The sequence below is a fragment of the Hippocampus comes genome, unplaced genomic scaffold, assembly GCF_001891065.2.
Source record: "Hippocampus comes isolate QL1 unplaced genomic scaffold, H_comes_QL1_v1.1 scaffold317, whole genome shotgun sequence".
Taxonomy (NCBI): domain Eukaryota; kingdom Metazoa; phylum Chordata; class Actinopteri; order Syngnathiformes; family Syngnathidae; genus Hippocampus; species Hippocampus comes.
Window position 1 is genome coordinate 1,371,591 of NW_017805531.1, and position 22,716 is coordinate 1,394,306.

Here is a 22,716-nt window from a genome sequence, read left to right on the forward strand (position 1 = left end):
GTCGGTTGGTATGAGCCAAACTGGTTCCAGTGAGCTCCAACAAGCAAAGCTTATCTTTGGCAGTCTGCACAAGTTATTACATTTAATAATCGGCCTCTCTGACGAATATGATGTATATGACTTTTGCACATATGATTTATTACATCATTTTCGTTTTTAAAGTTATTGAACATACATGAAAAGTCAGCAGCATTCGCTACAAAAATCACAGGTGGGACGTGCGCAAATCACAACCTTGAAACTTTTGGAGCTTGGAATCTTGCATGCGTGTCCAAACAAATCACACCCAAGATTTACCAGGAAAAACGCCGTGATGTGGACAACTGGAGCATATTTCATATCGGTCATAAAAGTGACGCTAGTCCAGCAGACTTCCTTTACAGGCTCCTTTATGGCACTCTAATTGCATTTGTTATATGGGTCTGGTATTTGATTTTGACCAGATGGCACTCACACCAAAATGTTTTTTTTTTCTTCTGTGTGGTAAAAGTGATATGACTTAGTCAGGGAGATTGGTGATATGATTGATGGCTTACATAGCTTAACACATCTCTGCCTCTTTTTTAATAATGCAATGACTTAACTATGGCAGTTACAGTTCATTATTATTATTATTATTATTAGTATTATCATCTCTCTTTATCCACAATTGAAAACTTGGACTGGGCCTTGGCACTGGCGCAGCCTCTTTTGAGTGTCTCATTGTTGGCCATGAGCTTGCAAAGCAACCATGTTGAACTGTTTGGCAGGTTGATGGTTTGTGTACTTGCTCAATAAAGGGTTAGCGAAGCAAAATGCATTCCAATCTAAGTAGGCAAAAAAAAAAAAAACAATCCATAAATTTGAAATCTTGAAGAGATAATTTATTTAAAGGATACAAGCATACATGTACATCATGGAAATAACAGAACCCAGTGCAGTCTTGCCAGGCTAAATAATAAATAGTCAACAGCACAATTGTGTTTTTATGCGTCAATCTAGCAAAAACAAAAAACAACAACAACATAGAAAAAAAAGTGCAATTAAGGCTTGGAAAGGGAAAGGATTATTTGAGTCCATGTTGGGTCTCCTTGTGCCTCCTCAGGTCCACTTTTCTCTGGAAGCCTTTGCCGCAGAGGTCGCAAGCGAAGGGCTTGAATCCCGTGTGTTTCCGGCTGTGCGTGATCAGGTTGGAGCTCTGGCTGAAGGCCTTGCCGCACACTTGGCACTTGTGCGGTTTCTCGCCTGCACGGAAAAGGCAAATGCGTCACTCACACATCTTGCTGGGGTACTAGTAGGTTTTGTACTCACTGGTAAGACGGTTCTGCAGAATGACTGTTTTACGAGTCACATTTTTTTCACGACTGACGTTTCTGAACACTAGCGGGACAACTTTGGCATACCAATGGCGCGACGACATGTTAACGTGTGATCCTAAACTACGTACAAGCAGGCATTGTGGTGCTACGAGTAGGGTCCACAGGGCTACTAGTACGTGATAGATGCCCGCTACTCGGTCCAAGTAGTGTTACTAGTGCTGCACAGTAGTTGGACAGTGGGATTTAATTGTGAAATAGTAGGTCAAAAATGGCACTAGGCATTGGAAAACAATTGTACTTTTAATTTTACTAGTGTGCAGAATTGCGGCTCACTGGTAGCACATCAATGTCAACTATTTCAGAGTTTTGGTCGTAACATGTAGTTGTATACTAGCATGTCAAAGTTGTCCTACTAGCGAGACCAAAGTGTGTATTAGCACGAGAACCTCAAGGTGGATTTTAAGCACATGGGATAAATGCTCAATTGATTTCCATCTTGTCCGTCTCTTACCTGTGTGGATGAACGTATGCTTTTTCATGTCCGACTTCTGATGGAACCTCTTCCCGCAATACTGACACGGATACGGCCGCGTGTCCGAGTGGATGAGAAGGTGCGTGGACAGCGTGGACGAGCGCTTGAAGCTTTTCCCGCAGATTTTGCAGCTGAAGCTCCTCTCCTGTACACACAAGCATGTTTGGATTTTTACGTGCAAGCGTCGCTTTAAACGCAACGTGACGCCTATCGGGGTTCCCCAGTTTTTGCGCTGTGATTGAGATGTATAACGCACATACCTGTGAGTGTACCGCCCTGTGTTGGTCCAGGCTGACCGCGTGGCCGAAGGTTTTGCCGCAAATCCCGCACTCGAAAGGACGTGTCCCGCTGTGTGACCGCCTGACATGGACCTCCAGGCCGTGGGGCGTGGAGAACACCTTTTGGCACAAATGATTGACTACTTTTTTCACATTGTGGCGTCAAGATTGTCCACGGGTCATTAATTTGTTTCATTTCTGTTAAAAAAAATAGATATTTAATATTTTCTATATTTTATATTAAATCTCTCTCCATATATATATATATATATATATATGTACATGTGTTTGTTGAATGACTTCAGATTTATTTTCTATTCAACGTTATGTGCTGAAAGTCGATTAATCGATGGCATCGTTGATTAAAGGTTGATGCAGAGTAGTAAAGTCGACTGGTCAACAAATCCGTTCAATCCCATCTATCTCGCTAGCTAGCTAGCTACTTAGCTAGCTTATCTCTCTATCTAGCTAGGTAGCTGGCTAGCTAGCTATCATGGCAGGTAGTGTAACATTACCTTGTAACACTTGATGCACTTATAGGCTTCACCAGGGTCCAGCTGGTTGACGCACATAAACTCCTCTTCACTCTTGATAATTTCAGACCCACGTGGCTTCTCCTTGAAGTCCCCAAACATGTCAGCATTCCTCCTCCCGCACATTTGTTGGATTTGGATCGGAGCCGAGCAGTCCTGATAGCATCCTTTGGTCCGAGGCTCGGCGCGGCCCTGCTGCAGGTCCAGCTGGTCCAGGCGTCGGTGGTACGGAGCCGGGCCGGCGTGCCTCAGGTCCGACGAGGGGTAGGACCACCAGGGGTAAGCGGGGAAGAGGGACATGTTGAAGTGTTGGCCGTCCTCCGCAGTCGGTGTAGAGCATTCTTCCGAATCTGGAATGCGATCAAATGTGAGCGGAATGGTGCTTTGAAATGCAAGTGAGCCTACTTACAAGTTTGTCAAGATACAAGCAGTCATTCAGATGATTTTTTTTTTGCTTTGCCTCACGAGTGGAAATGTGAGACACAAGAGCCATATGGCGGCAATCAAGATTACTGTTGCTCGTTCAATGCTAACACATAGTGGGAAATGCCATAGATGGGCAAATGTATAGCATATCTACGTAGCAGTATTATAACCCTTCATTTAAACGCCGGATATTTAAACACAACCAACCAGCAACATGTCAACAGATAATATAACAATACTCATTGGCATATATTATTTATCCTCTGCAAAAAAAGACGAACATGACTGCACGTCACTCACTGACTGACTCACAGTAATTGTGAAACTCATATTTGTGTCTTCGTGACTGTGATATGTTGCTCTCCCGTGGTCAAGTTGCGCACACAAGAAGGAGCCGCAATTAATCATGATATGCAAAATGTTGAACAACACCCGCTGTTGCGCATCGATCGGTGGATCAATAATAGGTTAGTGTGTATGTGGAGGGGGGATCCTGTCGGGACTCGACGGGGCATATACTTGAGGAAAGGTCCCTTCACCTCCTGAATATGACAGAAAATTTTCAGGCACTGTATATATTTTTATCACAGATTATGCTCCGGAGTTGTGCCTCTCAACATCCACGCTACTCCGACTGTTCCGAAAACCTTTTTAGCCATCTCAAGGAAGAGGAAAAAAAAATGAGCTACATGACTCAGCAGATATTACATGATCAAGTTAATTGCACTGACCACGGGTAGACTAACGTAAGTCATCTCTTCTATTTTTTTTCTCCATTTTTTGAGCAGTAAGGGAGTGTGTGACTCAAACTTATGAAACTGTGTTGCTCATATTTTCAGGAAAAGATATCTTAATATATCAAATCTGTGGTCTAAATTCTCCAATTCTGGAATGATGCATATAGCGAAACCAAATCAGCTTTTACTAACTTTTGATATGGAAGCGAAATTATTCAATGTTGTCTGTTTGCATGTTCTAAAAATGCAATACATTACACGGATATGTATCTGAATGTGAAACAATGTGCGGTTGATGTTTTTTTTTTGTTTGTTTTTTTTAATACAATTAACTAAAAGTATTGTGATTTTATGATGGCATCTACAAATCTCCTTTTTATCCATAATGTTTATATCATATAAAAAAATTACACAGTCTTCAACTGGCCATTCCATACATTTCATTTTAATTTAGATGTTTATTACGATGGATAATAGTCTCATGAGTTAAATGAAAAAAAAAACATGACATTAAATATAACTCAATGGCATAAAAGAAAACATTAGTGTAACCCCGAGAATATTGTATTTACTTAAGTTCTTATTGACATATATAGTAGACACAAATCCGATGAGTAAAATTAACGAAAATAATACGACTTTTATTTTACGACTTTCAGTGGCTTAAAAGACATTAGTCCAAACAAAAAAAAAAATTGCGTGATAGTTAATTTTGGTGGGTCACAATATAAACATGATAAATGTGAAAGTCGAAATGAGATCAAAAAGGACCTAAAGTAGTTCTTTTTGGATGTCTTTGTAAAATTACAATTAATTTGATTATTTGTTTCCTTTTTAATGTGAAATTCTCTGTGTTATTTTTGTGTTTTAAAGTGTATTTTTTTAAATGGAAAAAGCAAACTTTTAACAGTTGATCCTCACCTCCATGTCAAACGTTAGTCAAAGTTTTCAAAGTACAGTAAATATGGCAATTGCGTCGGACTGCACGTTAAGGCAACCTCAAGAAAATTTGAAAATAAACCTGGAGAGGAGGACGGGGACGGAGGACGCCACAAATCACAGTCCGAGGCTCGGTCGCTCGCACCGCAACTCCGCGGGGAACTGGACGGCAGAGAACCCGGGGACAGGACCTGGGGCCCCGGGGACAGCCTGTCCGTGGTCACGGCCTCCAAATTCGAGTCCACTTGACATTTTGTCTCTTAGGTTTGTAACAGAAGAAACTGTTTTTAAAAAATGTGTTTTTAAAAATCTCCTTCATTCGGTGCGTGATTGCGTGCGTATTTACGCATGACCAACCTGCGCTTATGTGAGCCAGAAGCGTATCCAGGCCGATGGAGATGTCGTCCACGTATCGGGGCTGGTGGTAGCTGTGGGCCCGCTTACTCTTCACCAGGAAAGACCTCGGCATGATACTTAAAGTGAGTCAACTCTCTGTGTACTTGTCACTGCCTCTCACTTGACTGGAGCGCTTCTTCGCTCTCCAGCCATGTGGGGTTAGGGTGGTTATTCCCCCCCCCCCCTTTTAACCATTACGCATGCGCAGCAAGACCGCAGTGCTTGCCAGGTGTTGCGTAGCAAGTTGACAAATCGCCCCCTCCCCTCCCAAAAGTTAGAATATACGCACAGATACATTTACTCATGATTGACTAAATCAAAATCAACGGAGATATATACTCAGAGCCATTACATTAGGAACAGTATTTACACAGCCATTAATCCTCAGTATGTACATGATGTCATTTATTTGTCGTGCTGTACTATTATTGCCACCATATGCCAAAGGCTCGGGTTGACTTTTTTTAGTGTTTGATTTGCAAACCGCCCTGTTGTGAGATGCACATGGTGGTCACAACATTAGGTACACCTGCACAATGAGATCACTCACAACCAATGTGTTTTTATTTGTGTGTAAACTACAGTCAAATTTTGAGGATCACTTAGGAATGTCTTTATTTCCACTGTTTTACACGTACACTGTAAAACCTACCAAGCTGACTTTACTTCCCAAAAAAACGATGTCATTTTAGTTTTGCCAGTACGTTGTCATTTCTTCAGACCTCTTTGGCAGAAATGAAAGATAAGACGACGCTAAGACAAATAGAGAGTAACTGCATGACGTGAATACAATCAGACCTAAAATGAGCTTGCGTGTGTATCGTGGATGACCGAGGCAGGTTGATACATACAGAGACCTTTTTGTTCGGCTGCTTGTAAGCCGATCCCGTTAATGAGCCGGCCGGCCGGCCAGCAGCCTTGCACAACAGCCTGCTGGTGGAGACTTCAGGTGTAACTTTACAGTTGCTCTGCTTCAGCTTACCACTGACTTCAGCCTGATTGTTTTACAGCATTAAAACCCCCTACCTGCATGCACTCAATTAGTCTGCCCGTGATGACATGGGGGGCAGGGGGGGGGGTGGATTGGTGTACCTTGCCGATTGCAAATGGCACATAAATAGGAAACCGCAACATGACATCTGCTAGGAAATCTGTCAGTTTCAAATCCTATCAAAGATTTGGGCCGTATAGCCAAGGTCAAAGTGGTGTGGATTTGTGTTCCGTGTGGGAACGGAGGTTGTTTGATGCAGCTGAAGCGAGTGTGATATAGGCACCACACTTTAGAGCACATGGCCCCATACTCACAGTGTCGCTGATACTGCAGCCGACACACACACCAGCCGTCCTCATTTGTGTACAAAACAGTGTTGCCAACTCGTTTTTTGAGGATATTGTTAAAGGAGGATGGATTTGTTGCTAAAAAGTTGCTTAATGACATTTCCATCTTTGTGGCTTTTCTCAAACTAATCGTCCATCTCAGGAAAAATGTTTTGCAGTTGTGCCTTGATTTATGAGTTGAATTCATTACATGACCACGTTTGTAACTCAAAACATCACAAATCAGTTTTCACCATTAAAATTGATGCAAATGTAATCAATTGGTTCCTCACAATACGCTTCCACCCCAAAAAAAGTTTAATTTTTTTTCTCTTTTTAAATAAAATAACACTCGACTATTTTGTACATGACTAATGCATATACACTGTTAAAAAAAAAATTGCGTGAACTCAAAATTTCAAGGCAATAAATTTCAAGCCGCGCAATCCAACTAAATAAACTGATTTTTCATAAACACCCGGACGGATTTACGACCCCAAAGCCTGAACTGTCAAACTGATTCTCCTTGGTCGGAGGCTTTGTTGAGTCCGTTTGTCCTGCATCTCGGTGTAAACCACAAATCGCTATCTCATCCCCTCACAGGTTCCTTTGACTCCTGCAGCCTAACCGCAGAGTGACAACGCCCCCCCCACCCCCACTCCCCCAACCCGGCCCCTCGTAAACCATCTCTACATGACTGCTCCATTCTGATTTGAGTCAGAACAGAAATTGTTGACATAAAATATATCAAACTCGCTGGAAGCAATGCAGGTAAGAGAAATGCTCCAAAATCAAGCCAATCGACTGTTGAGAATGAACGAATACAATTTCACATGCCACCATTTTTAACCAACTTCACCTTGGAGGTGGCTCGAGTGCAACCCGCAGATAGGAGCAGAGTGTGAACGCAGTGAATATGATTTTCTGGATGCCGCTACACCACAAGACTCTTGTTCTTCTTTCACACAGGAGCTGGTCTGACACCTTGTTTATTTTTTCGCCTGCTCTCACACCAAATCGTACCGCATGTCATTTCTTTGCTTTTTGTTACTGATTTGACGGTATTGGGTCTTGGACAGTTGTGGGGTGGGGTGGGTGGTGGTGCAACAAAATACCAATTCTTCGCCCCACCCGGGGCCAGTACAAGACAGACATACAGATTTACTATACGAAGTAATATGAGTTGTTCTTTGCAGAGGATAAAGAATAAATGACTGTGAGCAGAAGTTATGAGTTATAAAGCAGAAAAAAAACATATGATTGTGTCTGAGAATCAGATTTGTTGGCCAGGTATGTAGAACACACCAGAAATTTACTTTCCCAGTTACAACCCGTCCTGTGGCACATAAGCAAAACAACGACCAAGAGAGGCAGACAGAACAGGAAGCCTGTATGTAAAAAAACAAACAAACAAACAAACAAACAAACAAAGTGAATGTATCTAATTAACAATCGATTGGTATCTTTTGCCATTTAAGTGCATTTCAGGGACTATGCCTTTTCACTTTCACTTAAATAAATCAGTTGTTTTACACAAGTACCAGTACTTTGACTTAAGTATACCTTGTGAGTACTCTTGCAGCCTCTGTTCTTGGATTATATAACACAGCGATGCTGAAACTAAGGTCATACCCTTGAAAGTGTGAACAACGGAAGAAACACTCCACACCAAACTGGATGCTGGGATTTATGATTTAAACAGTCCACAAATCAACCCCACTCATCCATCACTGTGATCAGCAGGTCCCCCTTGTTTGCAAGCAGCCCGTTTCTGGTTGTAAATCTACCCCCGCTTCGGACCTCATCCAGGGAACGTTGGAGTGTGGATGTGAAGAAAGCTGCGCACGACTTCCTGGTCATTGTGTGTCTCTGTGCGTGTCTTTTGGAAGGTCAGAGTTCATGCCTGGGGCTCATTCATATGTTTGTACAGGTGTTTCTTTTCTGTATTTGACATGTAAGAAAAGCGTTAAGGCCAGGATCTTTGTTCCGCTAACTGATATTGTTGCCATAGATGTCAATAATTTCTATTTGAAAGTTTTTCCATGGGAGTCAGCGCACACCTGCCGTCATTTAATCTGCCTCTGAGGTATTGCAATTTCACTTATTAGCATAAGTTCAGATGTTCTAGTAGACTTTTCCTGACTTTTTTTTTTGCTTTCTAACAAGCTTAACGTTTTGTTTTTTTTGCAACTGACTGCTCTTTAGAAATGTTCCAAATTCCTTCCACGTCAATCAAGGGCCCCATTTGTTCTTTTGCCGTTAGGCAGTGTTGCGTTTGCAAAACATAACATTTTGGAAGGGTGGCCAAAAAGTTCAACCTTGGTACTCACTAGAATTAGCAACCGCTCCCAAATACAAACCATACCCACAGGATAACATCAGTGTTCAACATTTTTTTTTTATTTAATTAATTTCATTATGACCGAAACAGTTAAAGCTTATTTTTAAAATTCCTCAAACAAAAGCGAAGAAAATATTTGACATTTTATGATCACATGATTAATATCTGTCTGTTCTTATGTTAATTAGCGGACTACTTTCACATTTTCACACAGACACACACACACAGACACACACACAAATGCTCCCAATACGTCTATAGGGAGTACTGACCGAGACATCGACTCAGCATCACATCACACCGTTTACTGTGTAACCGCTGAAATGTATGGCACTCAGATGACTGGACGTTTGCTTTCTCCTCGTTGTGAAATCAGTTCTGCAGAAAGCAAGCTTGAACGTTTTGTGAAGAGTGACTTTTGACTTTTCTTATCGCTCTGTGAGAACGCCAGAGAGTGACACTGAGATATTTTATCTGACTGCAACTGTAAAGCAGAAGATTTTGCTTCTGCTTTTTGGTTGTATTTTTGTGTCAACTCACCCTTCATAGTTCATCATTTAGATGAAGAAAAGATTTTTGTGCAACGCAGAGGTTGGCTTGAAATATCTGTTAGTTCCACTTGTTGATACACTTCACTCTGGAGTCAGCCTGCAAACATCTCGATTTGGTTCAAACTGTTGCTGCTCGTCTCTTAACTGGAACACATTAGCACATAAATCCTCTTCTGGTCTCTCTTCGCTGGCTGCCCGTATAGTTTAGATTTCATTTCAGATTTTACTGGTTGTTTTTATGGAAACATATCATATCATGAAAGTAGGACATTTAAGTAGTAGGTTGCACTGGTGATTTCATCCTCTCAAACAATTCATTGAAACAAGCATTAACAACAAAGGTACCCCACAACCAAAAAATGTCAACGTTCGGCAACTTGTCATGTGCCCTTAAGCATCAATTACAGCTTGACGACGACATTTCATGTTTACAAGTCGACTTATTGTCTGCTAAGGCCTGGCATCCCACTTGTCTTGAAGGGCAGCCCTTTGGTCATTGAGATTCTGTGGCGCATGCAATGTTTGGAGCCTCTACACGGCACACTCAACTGATCCCCCAGGTTTTCAAAAGGATTCAGGTCTGGAGAAAGTGCAGGCCATTCCATTTGAAACTATATATATTTAAAAAAATGTTTGTTGAAAATTGTTTTTCCAACATGCAGGGGGATTACAGTAAGTATGTATACTGTAAAAACACATGATTTTCCTATTCAAAATGAAGTGTTACATTTGTGCAATAACATTCACACGGGTCCCTCGCAACCATGACTTTGATGGGTGTTTGAGTGTCAGATGTCTAGGAAGAGGTGGGTCCACAGTGTGAGAAATGTCATATTTCCTCTTTCTGTTGCTCATGTTGTTCGATTTAAACCACCATTGCTAAACTTTAGCTCCCCACTTACTCCTCTTGTATGAGTCACACTGGCAAAATCAATCACCCTACGAGTCAGACAGTTCTAAATGTGTACACAGATTTGAGGCTTTCAATGTTGCCTTTATTGCAGTTGTAGAGAAATACACTTGTTATGAATTCCTGGCCTAGATATATTGATGCTAAATGGTATTAGTTAGGACCTTTCTTTAAACATAATAGCCAATACTAAGCAGGCCATACTCGGAAAATGTAATTTACAAATTGATCTGCTAGTAAGCTAGATAAATTACTTATGGAATATAATCAGTACAGTACTTGTCATATGGAGGATTAACGCTATACAATACAGTCCCCAGACATTGGTACGCCTTTATTTATTTATTTTTTGTATAAATACGAACATTCTTACGGTTCTTTTGGTGTACCTGAATATTTATATCCTGTTGCTGTGGTGAGTTTTATTTGTCTTTTTGCAAATCGTGTCTGGTTCATTTTTGGGTGGCAATTCATTAATGTTTTCGTCTAATTTATTTTTCCTTTTCTGCAGGGAGGATTAAAAACAAATCTGAACACCAATAGTGAGTAAGTATGTTTGTATTGTGCTGCCCTCTGTTGGTTTGTCGTCATGCCTCCAATGCTCTAGGGGGCGCTTACGTACCGATGCTGTTCTAAACAACCGGATAATTTCCGCTAAAGATTCCCAAATACTGTTATTGAATCGGTGGAGAAAGAGTGAAAAAACCCTCTATAATGGTGAGTGAACCTTCATGATTTCGAATGTTTTTATCCGTTGTGTATGTATACGTGTCGGTTTTTCATGTTAGAGGACCGTTCGCAGTGTTTTGACGGTCGGATGGCGCCTGATAAATGCCACGGCGTTTAGTTCCAGCGTGGCGGTTTTCGTCGCCGACGAACCTCAAGCTGACCTAATAAAATCTTCGCAAAATCATGTAAACATTCCGATGTGTAAACAGGACGTGGCATTTTGGGGGCTTCCTAACAGACATTTGAACGCGTCTTGTCTTTTCAGGGTTTCGTGAAAGTGGTGAAGAACAAGGCTTATTTCAAGAGATACGAAGTCAAATTCAGGCGAAGGAGAGGTAAACATTTATGTAGCAGTGTTGATACTAACGTTAAAAAATAGCAGCTAAAGAAATGATGCAACCCTTTTACTCAAGTAAAAGAAAAATATATATACAATAAAAAATACAGACTCTGAGATGCCCTTAATACAAAATTATAAGAATATAGTTCATATGCGATACCGGTTATGGTATTGGCACGCAAAATTATCTGTAGTTGAAGAACAAACAATATCCTCATAAAATATTTACTTACTTCAACACAAATAACAGTGTGCTAAATCAAAACAGTGTCTAAAAAGCCTCTTTTGACAAAGTGAGGAGTAGAATGTGCAGATATGTTTTTAAATGTCTAGAGGAAAAGTAAATAAAAGTCATTAGGGAGGGAAAGTACCTCAAATTTAGTGTGTGTGTGTGTATATATATATATATATATAGTGCATTGATGTATATTGTCCATTCAAGATGAGGGCTGAGAGAAGCAATAGTACCATCTCACCTGGTATCTCAATTATTACTATGTATAGTGAAATAATGAGGATCCCGTCTAAATTGGCTGGAGATACTAAATACTTTGATGTTTAAAGAAAAAAAAAATCCACCAACAAAGAATTCAAAACTAAACATGACAATGTACATATGGCATGTCCACTAATGCACTCCAACTGTATTTGTATTGTGTCAAAGTAACTATTCTGTGTTTCAGAGGGCAAAACGGACTACTATGCTCGCAAACGACTGGTTGTCCAGGACAAGAATAAGTACAACACACCCAAGTACCGTCTGATCGTCCGCTTGTCCAACAGGGATATCTGCTGCCAGGTCATCTGCGGGAAGATCTGAGTAGGTCTCATGTACTCTGATGACTCCTTTAATTTATTATATATCTTAACAGATTGCCTATGCAAAGATTGAGGGAGACCACACTGTGTGTGCCGCTTACTCCCACGAGCTTCCTAAATATGGCATCGCTGTAGGTCTCACAAACTATGCCGCCGCCTACTGCACTGGACTGCTGCTTGCCCGCCGGGTAAGAGCTAAAGCACATGTTCCTTACTCTTGTTTTATCATTCGCGCTTATTTTACAGAACTCCTAAAAGTCAATAAATATGACGTCGTTTATTACAAGCGAGTAGGAGCCCAGTCTGAGAAGAACCGTTCTGAGGGCTGTTTTCTTTGCCTCAGCTGTTGCACAAGTTCGGCATGGATCAGGTGTACGAGGGTCAGGTGGAGGTGACGGGTGACGAGTTCAACGTGGAGAGCGTGGACGGTCAGCCAGGCGCCTTCACCTGCTACCTGGATGCGGGGCTGGCCAGAACCACCACGGGGAACAAAGTTTTCGGAGCGCTGAAAGGAGCGCTTGACGGAGGGCTGGCCATTCCTCACAGGTCAGTGGTACATGACTTTCTGGACATCTTTCCAACTGAAAGATTGTTTAGGTGGTAACTTTTGCTCGGTCCAATTTATGTGAGGTGGTTCTCTGCGTCTTGATGATGATCCCAAGCACGCTGAGCAAAACGTAGTTGGTCCTTCGTTTGCGTCGGCTGATGTTTCTTGTCCTTTCAAGACGGGGCTGAGAGAAACAGCAGAACCAGCCTGCCTGATGTGATCAATGAAGTCAGTGTTTTACAAGCTTTATTGGGCAAAGACACGTGTTTGACTTTTGAAAAATCAAATGTCACACAACACAAAAGCTGTCTCAAAAGGTGAATAGTGATTTTGAACTGGTGGAAAGAAAATGTCGTTGTCATATCGAATCCGAGGATCACAAAATGTCACTGACATGCTGTGCAGTCACATAAACAAGGATACTTTGTTTGAAATTGGCTCATGAATCACCAATCATCCGCTATCGCACATTTGATCTGAAAACATGAACCACAAATGCTCTCTCTTTGCTCTTGGCAATGTGGTTCCCTATCACTGATGTCTTTTCATTATGTGTGATATAATCCTTGACTGCGAATGAGCCGCTGAGGTCTGGTCTGCCTGTCGTCCGCAGCCTGAAACGCTTCCCCGGGTACGACGCGGAGAGCAAAGAGTTTAACGCCGAGGTGCATCGGAAGCACATCATGGGCATGAACGTGGCCAACTACATGTCTTACCTGATGGTGGAGGACGAGGACGCCTACAAGAGGCAATTTTCACGCTTCATTAAGAACGGCGTCACGCCAGACACGGTACGACCGCGGCCCAAGTTTCACTCTTTTGCGCCGTCCAGTCAAACCACACGTAGGCCCGCTTCTTATGACGTAACGGCGGTTCTCATGCTTCTCTGTGATGATCCAAAACGCGCTGAGCAAAACGTAGTTGGTCCTTCGTTTGCGGCGGCTGATGTTTACTGTCCTTTCAAGACGGGGCTGAGAGAAGCACGATGCTCGTCCGTAGTTCTAGCACACAACGTCATGACATGAAGAGTATTTTTATTTTATTTTTTCCCCTCACTTTTCAGGTAGAGGAAATGTACAAAAAAGGACACGCCGCTATCAGAGTGAACCCTGTTCATGTAAAGAAACCCAAGAAAGAAGTCCTCAACAAGAAAAGGTGGGGTTGTTTGTATAAGTATTATTTCCCTTCAAATCAAGTGACGAAAGTTGCACGCCTCACACAAAACTTCGGCTTGTGACAATGTATCTAATGTACAATCAGTCCATCAATATTTGTCGTCGCTCATCCTTCTGTCAAACGTTCACGGTGCCACTCTGCTCCTCTCTTGGGCAGATGGAACCGCGCCAAAATGTCCCTGGCACAAAGGAAGAACCGCGTCGCCCAGAAAAAGGCCAGCTTCTTACGAGCGCAAGAGCGAGAGGCCGCGGACGGTTAGCCGCCCCGGTCCGGCGCACCGGCGCACATCACAGACAAATAAAATGTATTCCAAAAGCAACTTCAGTCTTTGTCGTCGGAGACTTTGTGCAATATTGATGGCACGTTTGCACATTTGCTCGTGTGACACGTACACGGCTCACAAAATGTTCGGGATAGTTGACTCTTAGGTGAAAAATGCACAATAACTTTTGTGAACTAAATTCGAAACTTTTGAAACCACACTTGCCCAAATTTTCGGCTTTTCAGTATTTGTCTTCACACGACTTGGACGGCAAAATTCACAATAGTTCTCTGGTAAGAAAGCGAGCACCGTCATTGTATTTCAGTTATGCTTTATTCATGCTTCAACCTCAGATTTCACCCCTTTCCATGTCCCACTTCGGTGACTCAAAAAAAAAAAAAAGGAAATGAGGCATGTGGTGAAAGACAGCAAAAGTGTGTGCACTGTATTCTCAGTTGTGCAAAATCATGCGTGCGTTTTTCTGCCCAAACCTCTCGTTCCGCACAGCAGCATTGAGTGTTCCTTCAGCTTTTCTCGAGAGCTCACAACAAGTTTTCCAAAATTCATCGCCAAGAGACCTTGTGCATTTTTTTTTTTGATACATTGCGAAAAAGCTTCGCTTCAAACATTCATCAGACTATTTCAGCATGTGTTTTACGGCACCGTGATAGGCCAAACCCGGAAATGAGGCGGCGCAATCAGTCATTCTTTTTCTAGAAAAAAAAAAGTGGCTAACATTCACGAATAACTGTACAGCTCTGATCATTAATATTCGAGTTCATGTGTAACACAAACACTGAACAAAAATGGCGGCCCAAGGCTCGAAAGGAAAAAGCCTTCTTGTCTCACGGGTGAACGATTGTGCTTCTTGATCGTAGATTGACAAGTCAGTTGCTTAGCAATGCCCAAAATGTCCCACTCTTGAGTACTGAAATCCATTGAGAATGTGACATTGAAGAAGCAGCGGGTGGGCTTCCAAATTTGGAACAAAACCCATCATGGGACCAGTCAAGGGTTTTGACAATGTAACAAGGAACGGGGGGGGTAGCGGAAGGTTCACAACTAATCCAACATCTGAATACGTCGCTCAAAAACAAAACATGCAAAAGTCAATACATTAAACGGGGTCCTTCCATTATTTCACCGACAGGAAGTTAAAAAAAATAAAGATCCATATAGTAAGTTTGAACGCAATTGTCAAGGATATCAGGATTAAGATTCAGGTGGGACTGAAGGAAATTATAAAGACCAACCTGTGATTGATTTAACAGGGAAGCCTTGTGAACTTTTGCGCATGTATTGCATCACCTCATTAGATCGAGTAGAATTGGACTTTGGGGTGAATTTTCAGGATGAATCTAAAATACATGATAACCTTTACCGGTGAACTTAATTGACCTTCACTGAGCTCCAACTGTTCAACGTTTCGCTACTTTTTTGCACAAGGAGCCGAGTGACAACACTGTCCAGTCTCTCTGTTGTCGTTCGGCTCCTTGCGAGAGAACAGCGAGGTGCGCATGAACTACTGAAACAAAACCAGGGCTGGAAATGATCAATAGAATTCTTTGTTCAGTTTCTTGTTGGAGAACAGCAAATTGTGTTGTACCAAATTAAGTTTGAAACGATTTACTACGGAAATCAATTAGAATAATTTGATTCCATAAACGGCTTAAGAAAACATATGACCAAGTTTGATGTGTTGTGGGTTTTTCTGTTCAGCGCCTTATCAGGAAAAACAAAGTTGTGCAAAAATGATGGATGGAAACAATCAAATCATTTGATGACAAAAGAAAAGCCATATGGCCAGCCCCAGTTGTTGTGAATTTTCCTCTTCAGCTCCTTAACAGAGAACAGCTGGCTCTGCTAAAAGTGTTGAAACAAAATTTGGTGTTGAAATTATTCATCAAGTCATTTGAGTAACTACAAAAGAAAGCTAAGCACAAAAGACAAAAAAAAAAAAAAATCCCATCTCACCCAAGCCGATGTGTTGTGAATTCCTCTGTTCAGCTCTTTGTGATTGAACACTTTGACGTGCACGCGCTCAAAAGTGGAGAGGTCAAATGAAGTTCCATGACAACAAGTTATAGTGAATTTTCAGTTCACCCGCAACTTAACTTTCAAGTCCCAAGGACCAATATCCCGAATGTTTTTGTGTGATTAGTGTCACGTGAAATGTGCTCTTGTTGACATGTCGTATCACAGCGTTGTCAGACGAGACTGCGACCGGCTCACGAGTCCTTCGTGTGCGAGATCTGTCTCCACAGCAGAGCCTTCAAGTTGTTGAGTAGCAGTGAGTGCTCCATGTTCAGCTGGCCGGCGTCGCCCTTGAGGGCCATGCAGGCGTACAGCTGCCTCTCCAGCTCCTCCCGCAGAGCAGACGGCGCCCCGTGCAGCAGGTAGTCCTTCAGCGTACCGCACGCTTTGGCCAGATTGGGCCGGACGGGCTCCTCCCTGCAGCGCTTCTCGGCGGCGTTGCATGACGTCCGGCAGTCGGCCCCGTACACGCATTCGGCGTCCGTCTCGCAGCGCAGCGCCCGCATGCCCCGCCGGAACTGGCTTTCCGGCACCACGGCCCGGGTGTCGGTGAGGCGCAGCTCGTGGCCGTCGGTGTAGCCGAAGCGAGCCGCCGCCAAGTCGCAGATGAGGAAGCTGCCGTACGTGCCGTGGAAGACGTCCTCCACCAGCTCCAGGAGGCCCATGGAGATCTTGGCTTTGCGAGGCCACGACGGAGCGAACCACTGGTCCACGGTGCGCCGTAGGCCACCGGGGACCCAGGACACCAGCGGCCAAGGTATGGAGAAACCGTACAGGGGACCGTGGGGGACCCTTTCCGTCATGTAGAGGTCGCCGCAGTAGCCCAGGAGGCGAGGGGTGTGGCCGCGCTCCTGAAGCAGCAGGCCCAGAAGCACCTGAGAGAAGAGTAGCGGCTAATTGCGCGCTGTCGACTCGCAAAAATCATTCAAGCACCAACTTCAGGACAGAAGTATTTGCAGTTTGCCAGTTGCCACCGCTGCTCTGCGCCACCAAGGAAATATTGAAATATTCGACCTCGTCAATCTGCAGGAGGGCCCACGTGGAGCGAGCTTCTGGTAGGGACACTTTTCCGTCTTTGTTGCCGTCCGCCACCGACAGGATCACGCTCACCAGACCGCCGAGGTTAGCCTGATCTCCGAGCTTGGACTAGAAAGGTCACACACACACACACACACACACACACACACACACACACACACGCAAGGTGTCAAGTGAGAGAATTTACTAGCTGTACATATAGAGCTTTGCATTTGTATTTTTTTTTTTTATTTGTTTACCTTGACATGATGAAAGACCATCTCTCGGAACTTCTCCACCGACGTCCCTTTGGTGGGGGTCTCGAAAACAGGCGCCTCCCTGTGCGGCTCCGGCTCCTCGCCCATCTCATAGTGTGTCACTTCCCCCAAATGGCAGCGAACGATTCCTTCGTGATCACCCCAACTTCCCGTGTACACCTGGCAAAGAGCGAGATTGTCGATTTTAATTGCGAATGGGGTGCCGATGCTGTGACGAACAGCCTTGCTCCGACTAACCCAACAGATGATGCAAAAAATGCTGGCGTGAAAACCTGTATGGGAGGAATGTGAAATCTGATTGGTTAAAGAAACAGTCCAATTGTAATATAGTTTAATTCACTTGAGTCGGCATTTCTGATTCTGAAAGCCTTTGGCAGATTAGATTACCACGGCAACAGATAGAAGCTAAAATCTGATTGGACAAAGAAATCTAAGATCCACATACTGGAAGCAGTGCAGCCGAGAGAAAGTCGATGAAATGAAGCGAATCGGCTGCGGGACATGAATGAATACAATTTCTTGGAACAAATATAAGAATTTGAATTGTAAATGTAAGGCCCTACTTGTGGATCGAAAAAGATGGTCTCCTACCTGGTTGTTTGGCAGCGTTGACAGACATCTGCTCATGTAGAATGTGTCTTTATCACACAGGCTACTGCAGGCCGAGCCGTCAATGATTCCTCGCCTGTATTTGTCACACTTGAAGGCGAAGACAATACACGAGTGGGACATCACGTTCAGTCACTGACAGGTCACAAAGAGGTCGATTGGCATCAAATTACGTTCGACTGAAGCATGAAAGAACTCGGCACCTGCTAGCGTGAACAAATGTTTGGATGAAGGCAGTTTATTGATTTACCACTTCCTATCTGAGCTTTAGGCCAGTTAAAAGTTACGATACGATGGGGATATTTCACCAGCAGCTCCAAAATTAATACATGCGTTAAACTGCAATTACCGTTCTGTAGGCAGGGTGGCGCAAATTAGTGAGAGGCCAATAAAACAACAACTACCGGCTGGAGAACCGGCCAATATATTGCATAAGAACATCGGCAGACTGTCGTGACATCGCGGTGTGTTCATTCCCTTGAAGGCGAAGACAATACACGAGTGGGACATCACGTTCAGTCACTGACAGGTCACAAAGAGGTCGATTGGCATCAAATTACGTTCGACTGAAGCATGAAAGAACTCGGCACCTGCTAGCGTGAACAAATGTTTGGATGAAGGCAGTTTATTGATTTACCACTTCCTATCTGAGCTTTAGGCCAGTTAAAAGTTACGATACGATGGGGATATTTCACCAGCAGCTCCAAAATTAATACATGCGTTAAACTGCAATTACCGTTCTATAGGCAGGGCGGCGCAAATTAACAAGAGGCCAATTAAACAACTACCGACCGTAGAACCGGCCAATATATTGCGGAAGAACATCGGCAGACTGTCGTGACATCGCGGTGTGTTCATTCCAAAAATCAATGTGAATCCCCCAACGAGCCCGAGCTGATCGATAACTCACAATGGCATTTTTGCACTGGTGTCCTCGGCACAGCTCCGTGTAGGCCGAGTATTGCACGTAGAGTACCCAGCTCCCCACTAACACCGTCAGCCAGGTGAGGAACAAGTACTTCACCCTCACAAAGTAAATACGAGCCTGCGGAGAGAAGACAAGAGCAATTGCTTCACTCCAATTTTTGCTCGCAGCTCGGATCTTGAAAATTCACAAGCCAAGTCACTCTTAAGTCAAGACAGTTTTTTTAAGACACGTCACAAGGAAGCAGTGACAGCTCCGGCGAAGGCTGTAGTGATAGCCGAAACTGCCAGCTCGGTAAGAGTTTTTCTCTTCACAGAAAAAAAAAAAGACCCCTTAAACCTAAGCCAAGTGAATTGCTACAAAATGAATAGACTGCTGTTCGTAAATGCAATTTCATGGAACAAATACTGTATTATAATTGTGGTTTTTAAATATAGGTCAATGCGTATACTATTTAGCAAAAAGTGGTCCAACTTGCTGTCACCAACATTCCGCGGCTTCCATGAGGGCCAAAATGTGGTTGTTCAAGCACTTTACAGTACAATGCAATTTTTAAAAATTCAACTTGGTTCCCAAATCTCAAAACAAGATGTGCCCAGTCAGGCAGTGTTTTATTATTTGAGAGAGGCTGTGAAAGGAAGTACATTTCTAATTTTGTTTTTGAGCTAAAAAAAAAAAGGCTTGGGAAACGTTGACTGTATTAACAACTCAAGTCTGGGTCCTTCTAATCCACTTGGTTACGGATTACAAGCACATGACCTGTTGTCAAAAGTGTCATGAGGGCAGCAACATTCATGAAAAGGAAAAGAAGGTCGAGCAACACCAGATTTCCTTCCTCGCCTTTCATCCATTTGACCCACATAGCTCCCGAAGAGCACTTTCGGCTGGCGACTTGAAACACAACTCAGACCTGAAAATGAGCGTGTAAAGAAGAAACGGTGGGCCCGAGGGGAGCGACGGTATCACCGGAGAAGATAACATCACAGTACAACCACACTTTGACCTCCTTTGGTTCGGATAATGAGTAGATTTGGCATTCAATCTGATGGACCTTGATATGAAGAAAAAAAAAAAGTTCCTCACCCGGAGCACTGGAGATAGGAAACTAAAATTAAAAAATAAAAATTTCAGAAGAAATGACATAAGCGCACTTATGACAAACCCATCCGAAGTGTAAATTTACTGGAAACATTCTGGATGGACATTGAAGAACCTCAAAACGATGAGGCAAACGTGCTAAGCACTCGACCGCCGTGCTGCCCTCTATGAAAAAAAACCCTCGAGCAAATATGCAAAACCACATCACAAATCATTCGGTATTTAGGAACTAGCCATGTTAATCCTCATGAGTGTTCCGCGCCGGACTGCAGCAAAGGCAAGAGGCCATCGGCATTATGTTCAGACGTTGCCAGGCAACCTGTTGCTCGTAGACCCGACGAGGTTACAACGTACAACTGAACGTCCGCGACCGCCATTCTTTTTCTTTCCTCTCACCGATAAAATGTAGATTGAAATTCATTTTTGTCTCTCACCTTGACTCCAGTATCTTACCTATGGCAAAAATGCATCAATGAGACTTAACCGTGTTATTCTCATAACAATACTTTTTTTCCCCTCTGAAATATGAATTTGTTCTTGCAACAGCTTTACTTGAAAATAGGCAACTTTTTAATTGCTACGCCAATTGGTGATACCGATGCGAGTTGTGTTTAACTGCCGTCGGCGATATGATGGGTGGTCCTTGGGGGGAGAAGAAAAAAATCTCCTAGGCAACTCGTCCCTGGAACCTAAATTTCGACAACCTTTGCCTTAAAACTAGCATAGGGGCGGGGTCACAAAACGAGTTGCACTGGATTACGATGAGGGCAAAGCAGTTGCCCGTATTTGGAGGTTCTGAGGAAGCAGCATAGTGGGTAGTAAAAATGTAGATTTTGTCACTGGTTAGACCGCACAGATGCATCTTTTATTGAAAAAAAAATAACACCCTGACTTTTCTCAATTTAAGAAAGTGGGGCATGAGACCAGCGGCAGAGAAACACTCATGGCTCGCCGGAAACTTGAGATAGTTTAATAATGCCGTGACTTGTAAAGAAGTCCACCAATATATCCCTCTGGCAGCTCCTCTCCAGTTGGAGGTGCGTGTCTGATGTCACGCCACTGCTCTCAAATACAACATTTTCCAATTCGGGGCACCGCACAGCAACGCTTCACTCCGTGTTCCCTGCCCCTTGCACAATGAATGAGTTTGACGGCGGCACGTTGCGACCCTGCTAAATGCAACGTGAAAAGGGCTAAAGACACGAACACTTTATCAGCATTCTCTGGCCCTCCTGGAAGCATTCATACGGGCTCCTCCGCAACCCCGTCGCCATCTTGATGTCGTCCATGTTTTCAAAATGGGTCCCGTGTTGGGGGGGTCGGGGGTGGGGGTTGCTCCAGGAAGACTATGTTGTTCTTGGCCGGGAACTGTCAGATGCTTAGTGAGCAGGCGCCAGTTGTCCTGCCACAACTCTCACCTCTTCTCGTGCACTGAACGAAGCAAACGTGCCGGTTGATCGTCTTTACACTTACTGGGAAAACATAGCATGTAATTTGGGTTTCAAATATGTCTTTTGTGACATCAGTCCTGGAAGTTTTGTGACACAGCTCGTTTACCTTTTGCTGTAAAAAAATGCTCACAATGCAGCCTCCAACCCTCGCTGGGTTTTTTTTTTTTGTGGATAAAATCAGAATACTGGCGTGCCTAAGTCCCTGCACTGACAGACGCTGTGGGTAAACAAACTCTTAATCTCGCATGTGATCGTTGAAGCTTTTTGGGTCAAGGGGACAGTTTTTCGTCGGCATTCCTCAGGTCTTATAAAACCGAGGAAAAGCTCGTTTACCGCCAGCTGTCAGCCTTATGTGATTTATTCCATACGCTTCTGCTTCTCCTTCAAAGCACATACACACGCACACACACATCCAAATATACACCAAGCTGTCTTACCTGGAAATAGAATGACTTCTTCACCCAGGCCAGTGGAAACAGCCCCTTCGCCATCACAAAAATAGATCATCTCAAAACTGGAGAACATCAGCCAAGATCAGCCACCGCAGGATCGAGCTTCTCGCCTCGCATGCACAACGAATAGAAATGAATGAACGGTATTTTATATGAATAATGTTCCTTCGGTCACTGTGTGCGGTGCGATGCGATGCGATGTCTGTCTGCACATTGGCAGCTTGGCTCCGGCAGCTGCTTTTTGCAAGGAAACCCAAGTTTCCCACCCGCTCGACCCAAAAGCAGAAAACAGCAGCACCGACTCGGATCAGTGCGCAGGCGCGGTGTTTACGGAGCAATTTTTAAAAAAAGGCAGTTTCTAGTCTACCTGAAATCGATTCAAAGCGTGTACGCCATAGTTCATTTTCCAGTGGCTAGTATACGAAAAACGTGTCATAAAATTGAGTGTCTTTTCAGTTTGAAACTGTTTGCGTGCGTCAATTATTTTCCGTTGTCTTTCAAAATAAAAGCACAACGTATCGACAGCACTTCCGCTAAAGGTAATGTCAAAATTCAAAGCTGTATTTTTTCCCCCCCAACTACAACTGTTCTCACATTGAGAACGTACAGCAATTAAACTCCAGTTATTGGGTCAAAAACAAAGCAGCTCAACTTTAGGTACTCAACTTTATTCCTAGAGCACAAAACAACTGCAAATCTAACAAGGTGCTGTACATAATAA

General features: G+C 43.4%; 3 protein-coding genes across 6 annotated transcripts; 1 reads left to right on the forward strand and 2 right to left on the reverse strand.

Moving 5' to 3' along the window:
- Positions 1–874: 874 nt before the first annotated feature.
- gfi1aa (growth factor independent 1A transcription repressor a) lies at positions 875–5,302 on the reverse strand. 2 transcript variants are annotated; one of them, XM_019877848.1, is made up of 6 exons: positions 5,101–5,300; positions 4,826–5,002; positions 2,624–2,991; positions 2,091–2,228; positions 1,810–1,975; positions 875–1,224 (listed from the first exon to the last, which is right to left on the reverse strand). In XM_019877848.1, exons 1-6 carry the CDS (start codon positions 5,210–5,212, stop codon positions 1,046–1,048), a joined length of 1,140 nt encoding a protein of 379 aa, XP_019733407.1. In that variant the 5' UTR covers positions 5,213–5,300; the 3' UTR covers positions 875–1,045. The 2 variants fall into 2 exon arrangements, with proteins under 2 accessions (XP_019733407.1, XP_019733406.1); XM_019877847.1 differs by having other exon boundaries at positions 1,810–2,228; positions 5,101–5,302.
- Positions 5,303–10,879: 5,577 nt separating this feature from the next.
- Positions 10,880–14,193, forward strand: rpl5a (ribosomal protein L5a). The gene is made up of 8 exons (XM_019877863.1): positions 10,880–10,975; positions 11,253–11,322; positions 12,011–12,126; positions 12,200–12,334; positions 12,490–12,692; positions 13,307–13,484; positions 13,757–13,848; positions 14,026–14,193. Exons 1-8 carry the CDS (start codon positions 10,973–10,975, stop codon positions 14,126–14,128), a joined length of 900 nt encoding a protein of 299 aa, XP_019733422.1. The 5' UTR covers positions 10,880–10,972; the 3' UTR covers positions 14,129–14,193.
- A 255-nt stretch (positions 14,194–14,448) lies between these two features.
- On the reverse strand, positions 14,449–22,480 carry dipk1aa (divergent protein kinase domain 1Aa). Of its 3 annotated transcripts, none has more exons than XM_019877860.1 (7): positions 22,171–22,480; positions 21,981–22,057; positions 18,980–19,114; positions 18,052–18,159; positions 17,443–17,619; positions 17,180–17,311; positions 14,449–17,040 (listed from the first exon to the last, which is right to left on the reverse strand). In XM_019877860.1, the coding sequence occupies exons 2-7, from the start codon at positions 22,032–22,034 to the stop codon at positions 16,360–16,362; spliced, it is 1,287 nt and encodes a 428-aa protein (XP_019733419.1). In that variant the 5' UTR covers positions 22,035–22,057; positions 22,171–22,480; the 3' UTR covers positions 14,449–16,359. The 3 variants fall into 3 exon arrangements, with proteins under 3 accessions (XP_019733419.1, XP_019733421.1, XP_019733418.1); XM_019877862.1 differs by having other exon boundaries at positions 21,981–22,105; positions 22,363–22,478; XM_019877859.1 differs by having other exon boundaries at positions 21,981–22,480.
- Between the last annotated feature and the right edge of the window lie 236 nt (positions 22,481–22,716).

Bases quoted from the DNA above. Each gene is read 5' to 3' on its own strand.
- gfi1aa (XM_019877847.1), bottom strand. From the start codon at position 5,212: ATGCCGAGGTCTTTCCTGGTGAAGAGTAAGCGGGCCCACAGCTACCAC. The intron at 2,229-2,623 runs GTAATGTTACAC...TTGTGCCAAAAG, and splicing joins AGTGCATCAAGTGTTACAAG to GTGTTCTCCACGCCCCACGG. The intron at 1,225-1,809 runs GTAAGAGACGGA...TTTTCCGTGCAG, and splicing joins GCATACGTTCATCCACACAG to GCGAGAAACCGCACAAGTGC.
- dipk1aa (XM_019877860.1), bottom strand. From the start codon at position 22,034: ATGGCGAAGGGGCTGTTTCCACTGGCCTGGGTGAAGAAGTCATTCTAT. The intron at 18,160-18,979 runs GTGAGTTATCGA...TTCGCCTTCAAG, and splicing joins ACCAGTGCAAAAATGCCATT to TGTGACAAATACAGGCGAGG. The intron at 17,041-17,179 runs GTCGAATATTTC...CTCTTCTCTCAG, and splicing joins CCCTCCTGCAGATTGACGAG to GTGCTTCTGGGCCTGCTGCT.
- rpl5a (XM_019877863.1), top strand. The intron at 11,323-12,010 runs GTAAACATTTAT...TCTGTGTTTCAG, and splicing joins CAAATTCAGGCGAAGGAGAG to AGGGCAAAACGGACTACTAT. The intron at 12,693-13,306 runs GTCAGTGGTACA...TGTCGTCCGCAG, and splicing joins GGGCTGGCCATTCCTCACAG to CCTGAAACGCTTCCCCGGGT.